A 15,035-nucleotide genomic window follows, 5' to 3' on the forward strand; every position below is an offset into this window, starting at 1 on the left:
CTGTTGGATCTGTCATCAAATTCCTTGACTAATACAAGACTGATACAGCCCCCTCATACTTAGACAGACCTTCCTCTCGTCTAACCTTTCAGGTCCAAATTCTCCAATGTATAAATGTGTCCATGCCTTAACTAACACTATCCTTGGTCCTGAGAACTGACACAACCCACTCTAGGATCTTCCCACTAACTCTATCCCTTACTTAACAAACGTCTTCAAGAGAAAAACACGAGTACCTTGTGCCAGCAACTCCCCTATGTCAAATACCGTACAGATGGCTTTCGGAAAGTCTACAGGAGAAGTGATCAAGGTTTAAGGTTTAATACTATGCTAACAAACTTCCAATTGATGAAGTTATCCATGAGAGCACTCTGGGAGGGATCACTTGCACTCCACCAGGTTTTGTCTCATATGGAATTGACCCAAGGGTGAGCACATAAATTTCTTAATAGCTGGAAGGTAGAAGGTCTATACTTACTGGGACATCTACATACAAAGAGATAGAGGCACCTCCTTTCTCTCCCAATTACAGAGTCAAGAGATCCATGTGAGCAGGATACCAAGATGCCAGGTGGCAAAATCCTTTGGGAATCTTGGTGCCTAATGCAGGAGTATATATGTTAACAGAGATATACTCAGAAATCTATCAGTCTTCATTGGTCAAAAGGCTGAAGAGACTGCAGAACCATTGTAACACTACAGATCATCCCTAAATCTCTAACCCAAGTAATATTAGATACTACGGTTGCCTTATAAAATGTATTGACTATAAAATGTTTCCCCATCCACATGTATCTCTATGTCTGCTTACTACATTTGATTAATTTACTTAATTCTGAGGTCCCTATGATGGGAAAGCAATTTTGCAAAACCACATGGCTCTTGATTTTTAAAACCACTTTGCAAGGGGAACTTACGCTATAATATAAACCGAATATTGTATTTTCATACCAGATGAGCTCTCTAGTATGACTCATATGACACACATGGAAAATCAAATTTCTGCATTGAAAGATCCCTTTCCCAGCCTAGGTGAAATCTTACGTAAAAGGTTCAGCTCTGGGTTGACTTAAATCTCGCTTATGACTTTATTAGCTATACTGATTGTGTTCTATATAATTTCCAGAATAATAATCTCTTGGGCATCTTGGTTCATATCCAAACCCCAACTAAAATAATGATGTCTAAATGACTTGAAACTACTGATCATATCTACAGTTCTAGATAAGATAATGGGCACGATGCACATACAGGGTAAAATTGGAATGTCCTATGGGCCACCCGGAGTTGATGATCAGTCCTATTCTATGAGCCTAACTTCCTAAAGGAAGGAAAGAACCAAGCTGCTAAGACCTGGCATCAAGAGACACGACGGATCCAGGGCAGGTAAGCAATCACTCTGGCACTGGGGGACCAAATATTTGCTCACTTAATACTTCCGATTGGAAGATTAATGATAAAAAAAGGAGAAATTGATCAAATAAAATTTACATGTTAAGGCAAGACAAGAAAACTTAAACATAAAATCCTCTCTCTCTGTTTCCCTTTGGGCCTCCTCCGTCCCTCTCTAAGGGGCCGTGTGCGTCTGCATTACACATTACCCAGAGCCCCTCGAAGATGGCAGTGCCTGCTCAACTCTGAAGATCAATTTTTCTCCCTTTCTTCTGGTGTTAGCAATGTAACTTTTGAAAAGACTAGCATTCTTTCCTGACTCTGTAGGGGGCCATAGTGACTTACTGCTCACTTTGAATGTGCTTAGCTGGACTACACATCTGTGGTGAACTTTATATAAAACGTCAGCGTGTCATTCTGATGTAGGATCCTCTGTTTCAAAAACGTATATGACTGTGACTTCCACAGGTGGAACAGTTCTCAGAGCTTCTGAGAGTTCATCTCTCGGGTTCTAATCCTCAGTTTGGCCCAAATAAAATTCTCTTTTTTCTTTCAACTTGATTATTAATTGATTTTTCATTGACAACATCATTTATAATTATCCCAAAGAAAAGGAAACACAGTTATAAATTTAGCAAAATATGTACGTGATCTGTGTGATGAAAATTTTTTTTTAAAAGATCGAAGAAGACCTAATTAAATGGAGAGATATACCATGTTTGTGAAGTGGAAGGCCATTCTAAAATGTATATGAAAAGAAACGGGCTATAGAATAGCCAAAACAATATTTTTAAGTGGGAGAAATCACCCTTAACATTGTCAAGACTTATGATAATCAAGTAGTAATCAAGACAATGTTGTACTGGTGGAAGAAACAGACACACAGATCAGTGGAAACTCAGAAATATATCCACATGAACGTGCACAATGAATTTTTAGCAAAAGAGCAAAAGCAATTCAAAAGGGATAGCCTTTTCAATAAATGGTGCTGGAGCAACTGGACATTCATAAGTTAAAAAATGAATCTCCCCCTAAACTTCACACCTTAGAAAAAACTAACTTAAAATAAATGTATCATGGACTTAAATGTAAAAGGTAAAACAATTAAAATTTTAGGAAAGAACATAGGAAAAAATCTAAACTTGACACCAAAAGCACAATCTATAAAAGGAAAAGTTTATAAATTAGACTGAGAAAATATTTACAAACCACATATTTAACAGTTCTTACATCTAGAATATACAAAGAACATATTAAAATGTTTTTAAAACACATTTTCATGTTTTTTAATGTTGAGTTTTAAATGTTCACAGCAGCTGTATTTATAATAGCTCAATACACACACACACACACACACACACACACACACAGATTTTTTTAGCCCTTCAAAGGATAGATGCTTAAACAAACCATTCCAACCATATGAAATGTTATTCAGTAATCAAAAAGAGCAAACTATTGATATATGCAACAATTTGGGTGAACCGCCAGGAAATAATGATAAGTGAAAAAAAAAACCAAACTTAAAAGATATACATTTCAATAGTCCACAATAAAGCATTGGGGAAATAACATAATTATAGAGAAGAAAAATTAGCAGTTTCCAGGCCTTAGGGATGGTGAGAAAAGGGATGGATGTTGCTTCACAGGACTTTCAGAGGGAACACATCTGAATAAATTCTATGGATTGTACGAATGTCAATTTCTTGGTCTTGCTATTGAACCGTAGCTGTGTAACACGTTAACATTGAGGGAGGCTGGGGAAGGGAGCACAGGACTTCCCTGTACATTTCTTTGCAACCTCCTGTGAATCTGTAATTATTTCAAAACAAAAAAAGGTTTTAAAATAGATAATATAGCCAGTACCTTAGAATATAGAGCAGCAGTGGAGGGGGGAGGGGTGGGAGTGGCACTGCCTTATCCGGAGGGGCACCATTTCACCTGACTTACAAGGAGTCCAAGGGTGCCCTCATGAGCTATCATCGATGAAACAATATATCTAGTTTCTTCTCACGTATCCACTGTTTCTGTCAGGGTATAAGCCATGTTGAGTTGGCCTCTTTACAGGACTTTAATAACCTCAGGATGGTTTTAGCAGGGAAGGAAAGGGGTTTTTCTGAATTGCTATTAATAATGGTTGTCATTTAATGAAAAATTAATAAACATTTATAAATTATTTAATTTTCACAGGTTGTACAATTATTAAAAACAGACCAAAAAAGCCTTAGAATAACAGAATGTCTTTTCAAAAATAAATTGGCATTGGGCTGTATTTTTCAAATTACTAGTGATTGTAACTGATTACAGTACATTGAATATATTAAATCCAAAATGACAGTCAGAAAAATCTAAGACACAAAATAACTCAGTGGATACCACTGAAAGCACTGGAAGTGGCTCATTACTATAAAAATCAATAATTAAAAATAATTTACCTCATGTCTCTGGCAAGAAGTGTGTTTCACATTAATGAAACTGGGTGGAAGAAAGTTCTTCAATACAGAACGACTCACGAGATGGAATGACAGAAAGTTTATCATAAATGCAAATGAAACAACTGAGTCAGGCTGTGATCCCTGGGGGATGTTAAAACCATAGCAGCAAAGGTAGCAGGGAGGGTGACAATGAACAGCCTGGGCTGCCACCACCTGAGCTCACTGAGCAATCTCAGCGCTCCTGAAAGGGGGACACCCAAGCATCACTCTCCTCCTCCCTGAGTCCCAGCACACCTGTGGAATCTGTGGGCCCCAAAACTGAACCTGAGGGCTTCAGATCCAAACTGTAGTCCGTAGGAAACAGAGCAAAAACTTAATCCCCTAAGGAAGCCCTCAGGCAACACGGGGTGCGGGATATCCTGCAGAACAACAGAATCCGATTTTTCAGGTAGCTGGTAGCGCAGCAAAGACCTAGCAGGCCTGAGGTTGTCATCATCAGAGGGGCCTTTAGAAGAGCCTGCTCTAGGGTTAGCCCTTGGCTGACACTTGGGGACTTGGCTTTTGAGCTGTTCCCTGCGTTACCAAGTGATAAGGTTGTTCTGTGGGCCTGGAGCCCCGCGCGGTGCTGCACCAGGGTGCCAAGACTGTTGGTACAGAAATGTGATTTATGGTTAACATCTGCCTTCCTTCTGGGAGGGTGGGACTTTGGTGGGCTGAGGGTGCCCTTGTGACAAACCCCCAACAAAATCCTTGGGTTCTGAGTCTCAAGGAGCCTGCCGTGGGCAGAAGCACGCCCGCTGGAGGAAGGAACATGTTCTTGGGAGCCCCTTGGAGAGGAGCAAGTCTGCTCCTGGACTCCTCCAGACTCTGCCTGGCAGGCCGCTCCCCACTGCTGGTCCTGGCAACAAACCCCAGGCCTGAGCGCGGCTGCCTCTGAGTCTCTGGGTCTGAGTCCCTCTAGAAAACCACAGAGTGTGTTTGTGGTCATGGGAGCTTTGAAACAATGACAATATTGATTGAAAGGAAAACAGAAGAAGAGAGAGAACAGAGCTGCCCTAGAATAAAAGAAACATAAGAGACATGGCAACTAAGCCAACGAGTGCACCTTGCTGGACAACTGGGGCTCAACATCCTGGAGCCAACATTCCTCACAGGCAGACCAGACAACTGCGGGAATCCTGGGGAAACGTCCCGGCCATTCCTCCCTCGGGCCATCTCCTTCACGCTCCAGAGCATTTCTCATCCCTGTCCTGAGCTCGAGAAGAAACACGCCTCACAGTCACATGCTCTCCTGACCCTTCAGGCTCAACCCGCTGGAGCCAACACTCCCGTCAATGTGTTTCTGTCAGTCTGGTTTCACAATTAAGCCAACAGTGGACCTGCCCAGCCCAGGCAGCGTCTGCGCTTTGCCTCATACTATTGAAGGTATAGCCACACTTAGAGTTGCCCAGGAACATCGAATTTATGGGACATGAGATCTTTTGTGAAAAGGCTCATTAGCTGAGTCGATAAATAATAATAATTCTCCACATGTGACCCAAGGTCTCCTAGGTTCCCATCTTGTACACAAGCCTATGAAGCAGCTAGGGGCATCTTAACATGCCCATCTTACAGAAAGAAGAAGACCCTGAGTCTCAGAGAGGTTCAACACTTGTCCCCTCAGGGTCAGACTTGGTGTGAGCAGCAGAGTGAGGGTGAGAAAATCGTGTGCATATTCAATTTGCTCAGTATAACTGGTTCCCCGCCAAAACTCATCTTGCATATGTCAATTGCTAAGATTCAGCAGATATTCCAGCACAGAGCAATTTTCCACCTAGAATGAAGGTACTTTTTAGGAAAGACGAATTCAATTTGATTAAGAAGCAAAACTGAGCCCATCCAAAGTGCCCACCATGTTCGAAATACACTTACTTGTGGGCACAGATAAAGCCCAGAGAGCAGACACGCAAATTACCTCAAATATAATCAGCACGTAGACCGCGGTGAGGATGACCGCAGCGATGGTCACTTGTGCTTCCACGCTTGCACGGAGGTACTGATGGGCCAGCAAAAGAGGAACCATCTGGGTCTGCTGGAGGGACACTCGAATGTTGATGAAAACAGGTTCCCTGCAGAATGGAGCAAAGGTCTTACCACGGTGAAGGAAACAGACTGGACATCAACTATAGTGCTTGCTCCCTCTGTGTCCTCCCCAATTCCAGTCGTCCATGGCCGGAACCATGGCCTGAACTGATCGCAGAGTGACTCAGCACAGTGCCCGACCTGGCAGATGAGGAGCCCTGAGCACAGGCAAGCTGTGGGAGATGCTGGTGCAGCCTCCACGTGGCCAGGCCCATCTGATGGAGCTCCTCAGTCCCTGTCAGGGGCTGACCCTGCCGACAACTCGAGGAAATAAGTTCCTGCTGTCAAAGCCACCCAGGCTGCGGTGTTTGTTACAGCAAGCCTCGCAAACTCATACAGTAACCAAGAGCACAGATTAACTTGGAGTGGCATTGAAGAAAAAAAGAATCCTAGAATTTCCTAGAATTCCCCATTGCAGATATCAATGAATTTAAAGCATCAGCTGTAAAATACAATTTGCTTCAAAACAGACCCTGCATTCGGTCCTCTTACTTTCCAACACGTGTGGTTCTAACACCTGGCCACCACCTTATGTTCACTGTCTACCCAAGAACATCTCATCCAAGTCCGTAACTGATCTGGCAATTCATCTGACAACAGGGTCCCGTGGGTCCCCCTTCTCCCAGCGAGCACGTCCCAGAGGAGCTTCCCCGAACCCCCAGTTACCGAGACCCACCTGCTCAGAACCTCAAAGGTCCTGCTGACCACCACGCGCTCACTTCTTCTCGGATTTAAAAATACCGTCCAGTTGTGAGTGATCTGTCAAAGTCAAAGGGTAAAATCCTAGTAAGGCTTTGAACCTGAGCCATCCCCTGGGATCCAGCACTGCTCAGTGTAGGTACTCGTTTAGAACAAGACAAGGAGAAAGAGGAGCACGAGGCCTTCTCACACAGAGACATCAGAAATGGCCAGGGGGTGTGGAGCTGGCATTTCCACCATCTACAGGGCTTTGTTGAAGAAAAAGCACACCCAAGTAGAAATACAGCATCTGTGTATAGCAATATAGGTACAGAAGTAAATACGACTTGTTAAAAGGAAATCACTGCATGTTACTGGAGACTTGGCTGCTTCTGAGCCCTTGGAAGCAACTGACGAGAAAGGCTTGCTTAGGACTGCTTCCTGTTTGCAAACTGGAGGCAGGAACCTCTCCACGTCACAGGCGCCCGTGGGAGGGCGGGCTGGAAGCTGCACTTTCTCTGCTGCAGGCCTGCACGCTCTGGTCGGGAGCAGGGTAGCGAAGAAGCCAGCTGAGAGGGCCCAGATGTGTGCAGGGAGGCAGGGGCTGGCCAGGCAGAGGCAGGCAGCTGGGCTGGGGGGCCAGGGAACTTTCAGTGGGTGGACAGGAGTCCTGTCACCCACAAATCATAAAAAAAACTGAAATAGGAACTATGAAACCGGTCAAAACCTGAATGAGAGAACAAAAGCTCTCTTGAACACTTCTCTGCTAGAAACAGGGTATCAGTAAAAAATCCTTCCCTAAAGATCTCTTGTGTTCTTCGTGTTTCCAGAGCAAGGACGTCCGACACACACCCAAGGGCAGGCAACTGTGTCAGCAGGCTGCAAGGGCCATGCCATCCTCCGTGCAAGATCACCAATGGAGCAGACAGAAGTGTGCCCACCTCGTCTTTACCGGGGAGTCCTTGCCAGGGTGCCGTGCGCTGCAGGCGGGGAAGGTAAGTTTATGTCCTAAGACCACGGCCAGAACAACCGGTTTAGAATGTCTGTGCTGTGTCCGCCGTCATCCATGAAACTGCAGCTTTGTTCATAATGAGACTTTGGCACTGGGGACCCTGCTGTGCATGGCAGAAAAATGAGATGGGTGTCGGAACCCATCAGACACTGCATTTTGGATGACACAGCCTTGTGTACCAGCCGGGTTGCCTTCTCTTAGCTGTAATAGGGAAAACCCGTGAACTAGGGATACGACTTCATACAGACGTCACCATGGTAACCCAGGGGCGTCACCGAAGCCAAGACTTGGGAGACAAAACAGGATGCACAGAGAGGAGCCGGGCCTTGTCTGGGCTCTGGGACAGTGACAATACCACTGCTGGCTCTCCGAACCTTTGCAGGATGTGCACTCACAGCTTTTGCTTGGATGCTGAGCACAGGTCCCATTGCTGTGGAAGTAGAAGCTCTTTAAGGGAAACCAGGCTGTCTCAGCCACGTGTCCACAAACCGTGGGGTTGGAGTATCTTCCGCACCCCGAGGTAAGGCCCAGGTTTAACTACACTTTCAAATAATGTTTCCCTGAATTGCCCAGTAAAATCACTCTGAATTAACAAAAAAAAAAACCTCAAAAGCTTGACTTTACTGAAATGGTGACAGTTTTATAATCCACTTAGAGACAAGAGAATCTCAAAGACAAAGGTTTGCAGTGGTGTCATTACCATACTGCTCCCATCCAATTCATTCAAAAGGAAACTCTATGGAGATGAAACGAGTTTTTACAATCCCTTTCAAGTTAACTTACAAGTGTAACCTGCTGGGGCCGCCGGCGCCAGGAGCCTGGAGCGTTCGCCTGGGTCACCTCCACCGCCAAGTGCTCTTCTCTCTCGAGATGAGTTGGGCCGCTGGCCACCAGGGCCCCTGCCAGGTCCACCTGGAGCAACGTGGAGTCTGCATGGCTGCTGAGGTTCACGGCTGGAGTGGCGTCAAGGTGAACCACAAGGCAAGGCGGAGAGGCCTGGAGTGTCCTCCACCCCGACCCTCCCCAGGAGCACCCTCCTCCGAAGGTGCACAAGGAAATGTGCCCTCCACCCGCACTGCCGTCCTGATGACTCCTGGCTTCTTCAGCCCCTCACCCCTGACCTGCTCAAGTGGTTTCACTTTGCTTAATCGTGTTCCGAATCCTCTGGCTTAACGTCTAGGTGGTGCCTCCCACTATTATCATCCCTGCTTCCGCTCTTAGCTGCCAGCAGAAGACTCCTGCCCCAGTTCCTGGAGCCATGGTGAGCAGCATACAGCAGAGCTGTGTGAACGAACAGATGATCTAATTTGCATCCATGCCCGAACCCTAAGGCGCCCGATGAGAAATCACGAAGAGAATTGAGCTAAAAAATCCAAAATCAGCTAAATCAGTGACATCCATTGCAGTGAGAAGAGAGAAACCCCTTCAAAGCATGTGAAGGCTCTTGGTTAGGGAAGAGTTATCAGGACAAGAGGCTCCTTCCCCTCAAAGTGCAGCTGCCATGGTACCTATGCCCCCACCACACCCCGGCCCCTCCGCTCCTACATCTGGGGTTGGTGTGTTGCCCAGATGTCTGCACTACTCAGGCTTCTTCTCTCTGTGCCAAGCTGACTCTCACGAGATCTGGAGGCTGTGGATTCTACACAGCAGTGCCCAGTCATGTTGATCCAGCAGAGAAAGCTGGTGGAGGTAGAAAAATGAATCAAAATGATCTGTGCTCTACACTGTTGGTGGGAATGTAGTTTGATGCAGCTGTTATGGGAAATAGTATGAAGATTCTGCCAAAGACTAGGAATAGACTAACCACATGATCCAGCAATCCCACTCCTGGGCATACATCTAGAGGGAACTTATGGTTATCAGGGGGGAAAGGGGATGGGAAGGGGCGAATTGAGAGTTCGCGATTTGCAGACACTAACTACTACATATAAAGTAGAGAAACAAGAGCCTACTGTATACACTTATATCTTACAGTATCAATGTCTTATATCAATATCTTATAGTAACCTATAATGAAAAAGTATGGACAAGGATGTATATATGTATAACTGAACACTACTGTACTGTACACCAGAAACTAACACAACAGTGTAAATCTACTATACTTCAATTAAAAATAAACAAAGAAATAAAGAAATAAAAGAACCAAGGAGCTCTGTTACCAAAGGGGAAGGGTTAGGGGTGGGGTAGGTATCAATCAGGAGTTTGGGATTAGCAGATACAAACTACTATATATACAACAGATAAAAAACAAGGTCCTACTGTATACCACAGGGAACGATATTCAGTATCACAGGGAACGATATTCAGTATCTCATAATAAACTATAGTGGAAAAGAATCTGAAAAAGAATATATATATGTGTATAACTGGATCACTTTGCTGTACACTAGAAACTAACACGGCATTGTAAATTAACTATACTTCAATTTAAAAAAAAGATTGAAAAAAAAAATACTGGAACTGGCCACAGCTGCCTCCTTTCCCTCCTCCTCGTGGGCCTCCTCCCCTTCCACCTGCCTCCTCTCCCAGCCTCCTCCTCCCAGGACCTGCCACTGACTCTATGCTCTGAGCAGGACTGAGAGCTTTAGAGGTTCTGATCTAAATGTCCATTCTAAGGGGCTCTGGGCTCTAGACTTGTAGTGTCAGGGCACATATCCCAATGCAGACAGCTGGAAACCCACCCCTCCCACACTTACAACTAGAGAAAGACAGACAGATATAAGTTAATGTCTTATTCCATCAAGACTGAGGATGCACCACAAACACCTAAGCTGGATTCTAGAGTGAGAAAGGCCCCTGCCGGCAGGGAGGGACGGGGCTGAGCAAGGCTGCTCTGGGACGGGTGCCACCACCACACACAGAAGCAGGCGAGATTAAATCAGAAAATGTTTAAGTTGTTCAAGGTCAGATGTGGGCTAGTATGAGAGTGGGGAGCCCCTGGGAGCTCCAGAATAGAGCTGTTAACCTCTTCTTATAGGCTCTTCTCCATGAATCCCAGCAGGTACTCAGGGAAGATGGGCAGAATGGGGGGGACCCCTGACAAAGCCTGAGTTTGCAGGGGGAGCACAGCAAATCTGGTATGTAGCCTGGAGGTGCAGTGGAACCCCAGCAGCAGAGGGCAGGTGAGAGGGAAAGGTCATTCTACCCCTAAGGTAGGGCGTAGGAACAGCGCAGGGTCTGGCAAATAGTGAGAGACCAAGAACTCCAAGGGACTGAGGCACTAAGGGTTACCAAGGCAACTACAGACTACAACACGGCCAAGCTCTGTCTAGATTTACACCAACCTCCCCAACTAACACCACAAGAAGCTCAGGTGTGCTCATCTCCGAGCTTAAAGCTGTTTCCCTCAGCGCCACATACCGCATATCCGTATGTTGAAGCCCTGACCTCCAGTGTGAGGCCTTGATCTGAGAGGATTAGTTCCTTATAAGAAGAGACACCAGAGAGCCAGCTCACTCTCTATGCAACAGACAGACACACACACACACACAGAAGAGAGGCCCTGTGAGGACACAGCAGGAAGGAAAGCAGCCATCTACAAGCCAGAAAGAGGCCCACACACTGACCGGAGATGTCCAGCCTCCAGAACTGTGAGCAATAAATGTCTTGTGTAAGCCACCCAGGCTGTGGTCTTCTGTGATGGCAGCCCGAGCCAACAACACACTCAGTATCTATTATCCTACAGAACATGCCTGACTTTTAACAACAAATTAGGAGTCCTACAAAAAGGCAAGAGCACACAGCGTGAGAGACCAATCATCAGACTCGATGACATAGCCAAGGAAAGAACCAATGAACTTAGGAATCGATCAAGCTGAAACACACAAGCTGAAACACACAGGAGGAGGGGAAGGGGGCACAGACCAAGGTCCAAGAGCCCTAGGAAGCCTGGCCTTAACCAGAGTGCACCGTCTGGCTCCAAAGTCAAAGAATCTTCGAGAGTGTGGAGCCCCCAGTCTAGGACACGATCACATGACAGGGCACAGGTGGAGAAGGAGCAGGAGGTGGAGGAGGAGCAGGAGGTGGAGGAGGAGCAGGAGGTGGAGGAGGAGGAGGTGGAGGAGGAGGAGGAGGTGGAGGAGGAGGAGGAGGTGGAGGTGGAGGAGGAGGAGGAGGTGGAGGAGGAGGAGGAGGAGGTGTAAGAGGAGGAGGAGGGGGAGGTGAAGGAGGAGGAGGTGGAGGAGGAGGTGGAGGAGGATGTGGAGGAGGAGGATGAGGAGGAGGATGTGGAGGAGGAGGATGTGGAGGAGGAGGATGTGGAGGAGGAGGATGTGGAGGTGGAGAAGGATGTGGAGGAGGATGAGGAGGATGTGGAGGTGGAGGAGGATGAGGAGGAGGAGGTGGAGGAGGATGAGGAGGAGGATGTGGAGGAGGAGAATGTGGAGGTGGAGGAGGATGTGGAGGAAAATGTGGAGGAGGAGCAGGAAGTGGAGGAGGAGGTGGTGGAGGAGAAGGAGGAAGTCGAGGAGGAGGAGGATGAGGAGGAGGATGTGGTGGAGGAGGATGTGGAGGAGGAGGATGTGGAGGAGGAGGTGGAGGAGGTTGAGGAGGATGTGGAGGAGGAGGAGGAGGTGGAGGATGAGGAGGAGGTGGAGGAGGAGGTGGAGGAGGAGGAGTTGGAGGAGGAGGTGGAGGAGGAGAAGGAGGAAGTGTAGGAGGAGGTGGAGGTGGCAAGAGAGGAGGAAATGTAGAGGAGGAGGTGGAGGATGAGGAGGTAGAAAAGGAGGTGGAGGAAGAGCAGGAGGTGGAGGAGGAGCAGGAGGTGGAGGAGGAGGTGGAGGAGGAGGAGGTGGAGGAGGTGGAGGAGGAGGTGGAGAAGGTGGAGGAAGAGGTGGAGGAGGTGGAGGAGGAGGTGGAGGAGGAGGTGGAGGAGGAGGAGGTTGTGCAGGAGGTGGTGGAGGAGGAGGAGGAGGTGGAGGAGGAGGAGGAGGTGGAGGAGGAGGAGGTGGAGGAGGAGGAAGAGGAGGTGGAGGAGGAGGAGGTGGAGGAGGAGGAGGTGGAGGAGGAGGTGGAGGAGGTGGAGGAGGAGGTGGAGGAGGTGGAGGAGGAGGTGGAGGAGGAGGTGGAGGAGGAGGAGGAGGTGGAGGAGGAGGAGGAGATTGTGGAGGAGGTGGCAGAGGAGTAGGACGTGGAGGAGGAGGAGGAGATGGAGGAGGAGGAGGAGGTGGAGGAGGAGGAGGTGGAGGAGGAGGTGGTGGAGGAGGAGGTGGTGGAGGAGAAGGAGGATGTCGAGGAGGAGGAGGAGGAGGAGGAGGTGGAGGAAGTGGAGGAGGAGGAGGTGGAGGAGGAGGAGGAGCTGGAGGAGGAGGATGTGGAGGAGGAGGATGTGGAGGAGGAGGTGGAGGAGGAGGTGGAAGAGGAGGTTTAAGAGGAGGTGGAGGAGGAGCAGGAGGTGGAGGAGGAGGACATGTAGGAGGAGGAGGACGTGGAGGAGGAGGAGAAGGTGGAGGAGGATAAGGAGGTGGAGGAGGAGGATGTGGAGGAGGAGGAGCATGTGGAGGAGGAGGAGGAGGAGGTGGAGGAGGAGGAGGTGGAGGAGGAGGAGGAGGAGGAGGTGGAAGAGGAGGAGGAGGTGGAGGAGGAGGAGGTGGAGGAGGAGGAGGAGGTGGAGGAGGAGGAGGTGGAAATGGAGGAGGATGAGGAGGAGGATGTGGAGGAGGAGGATGTGGAGGTGGAGGAGGATGTGGAGGAAAATGTGGTGGAGGAGCAGGAGGAGGTGGAGGAGGAGGTGATGGAGGAGAAGGAGGATATCGAGGAGGAGGAGGATGAGGAGGATGATGTGGAGGAGGAGGATGTGGAGGTGGAGGAGGATGAGGATGATGTGGAGGATGAGGAGGATGTGGAGGAGGAGGTGGAGGAGGAGGAGGAGGATGTGGAGTAGGATGTGGAGGAGGAGGATGTGTAGGAGGATGTGGAGGTGGAGGAGGATGAGGATGATGTGGAGGAGGAGGAGGTGGAGGAGGAGGTGGAGGAGGAGGAGGAGGTGGAGTAGGAGGAGGAGGTCGAGGAGGAGGAGGTGGAGGAGGAGGAGGAGGAGAAGGATGTGGAGGAGGAGGATGTGGAGGAGGAGGATGTGGAGTAGCATGTGGAGGTGGAGGAGGATGAGGATGATGTGGAGGAGGAGGAGGTGGTGGAGCAGGAGGAGGAGGGGGAGGTGGAGGAGGAGGAGGAGGAGGTGGAGGAGGAGGAGGATGTGGAGGAGGTGGATGTGGAGGAGGAGGATGTGGAGGAGGAGAATGGGGAGGAGGAGGAGGAGGAGGTGGATTAGGAGGTGGAGGAGAGGGAGTAGGAAGAGGTGGAGGAGGAGGAGGAGGTGGAGGAGGAGGAGGAGTTGGAGGAGGAGGAGGATGAGGTGGAGAAGGAGGAGGAGGTGGAGGAGGAGGAGGTGGAGGAGGAGGAGGAGGTGGAGGAGGAGGAGGATGTGGAGGAGGAGGATATGGAGGTGGAGGAGGATGTGGAGGAGGATGTGGAGGAGGAGGATGTGGAGGAGGAGGATGTGGAGGTGGAGGAGGATGTGGAGGAAAATGTGGTGGAGGAGGAGGAGGAGGTGGAGGAGGAGGTGATGGAGGAGAAGGAGGATGTCGAGGAGGAGGATGTGGAGGAGGATGTCGAGGTGGAGGAGGATGAGGAGGATGTGGAGGAGGAGGAGGAGGTGGAGGAGGAGGTGGAGAAGGAGGAGGAGGAGGAGGAGGTTGAGGAGGAGGATGTGGAGGAGGAGGAGGAGGTGGAGAAGGAGGATGTGGAGGAGGAGGATGTGGAGGAGGAGCATGTGGAGCAGGAGGAGGATGTGGAGGAGGAGGAGGAGGAGGAGGATGAGGAGGAGGAGGAGGAGGATGAGGAGGAGGAGGAGTAGGATGTGGAGGAGGAGAAGGAGGAGGAGGTGGAGGAGGAGGTGGAGGAGGAGGTGGAGGAGGCGGAGGAAGAGGAGGAGGAGGAAGAGGAGGTGGAGGAGGAGGATGTGGAGGAGGAAGAGGAGGTGGAGGAGGAGGATGTGGCGGAGGAGCAGACAGGAATTATAGCCCCATTTTATAGGCCAAGAAACGAAGGCTCAGCAATGGGGAGATTCTTGGCCAAAGGCTCCGTGCCCAATGGCAGAGGTGGAGCCAGAACCCAGTTTAGCTCCTGGTCGTGCCCCTGCCCTGCCTCTGGGGGTTGGGGAGGGTCAAGGAGGGCAGGTGAGCCCCAGCCAAGGAGGGCCAGCCTGGGGCAGAGGGCACACAGTGAGATGGAGCTAGGAGCTGGGTTCTTGGGGTAGGGTTTGGGTTGGGGGGCCCAGAGTCTGAAGAAAGCTGCCATACTAGCCCTGGACTGCCCACCACTGGACTCTTTTTGATGAGAAAGGATAAATTTCAAATTTGTGCCTTTTGGTGGGATGTGAGCCCCACTCCGGACTA

At 49.2% G+C, this 15,035-nt stretch overlaps 1 protein-coding gene across 1 annotated transcript in view; it reads right to left on the minus strand.

Moving 5' to 3' along the window:
* Nucleotides 1-15,035, minus strand: part of LOC102543550 (P protein-like) — a 127,218-nt gene that overhangs the window by 106,771 nt on the left and 5,412 nt on the right. The window contains exons 3-5 of the mRNA XM_072952828.1: nucleotides 8,422-8,738; nucleotides 6,625-6,707; nucleotides 5,782-5,935 (exon numbers count right to left, since the gene is read on the minus strand). Of these exons, the coding sequence (XP_072808929.1) occupies nucleotides 5,782-5,935; nucleotides 6,625-6,707; nucleotides 8,422-8,738 (554 nt within the window). The remainder of the gene's footprint in view (nucleotides 1-5,781; nucleotides 5,936-6,624; nucleotides 6,708-8,421; nucleotides 8,739-15,035) is intronic.

Source organism: Vicugna pacos, chromosome 32, assembly GCF_048564905.1.
Source record: "Vicugna pacos chromosome 32, VicPac4, whole genome shotgun sequence".
Lineage (NCBI taxonomy): Eukaryota > Metazoa > Chordata > Mammalia > Artiodactyla > Camelidae > Vicugna > Vicugna pacos.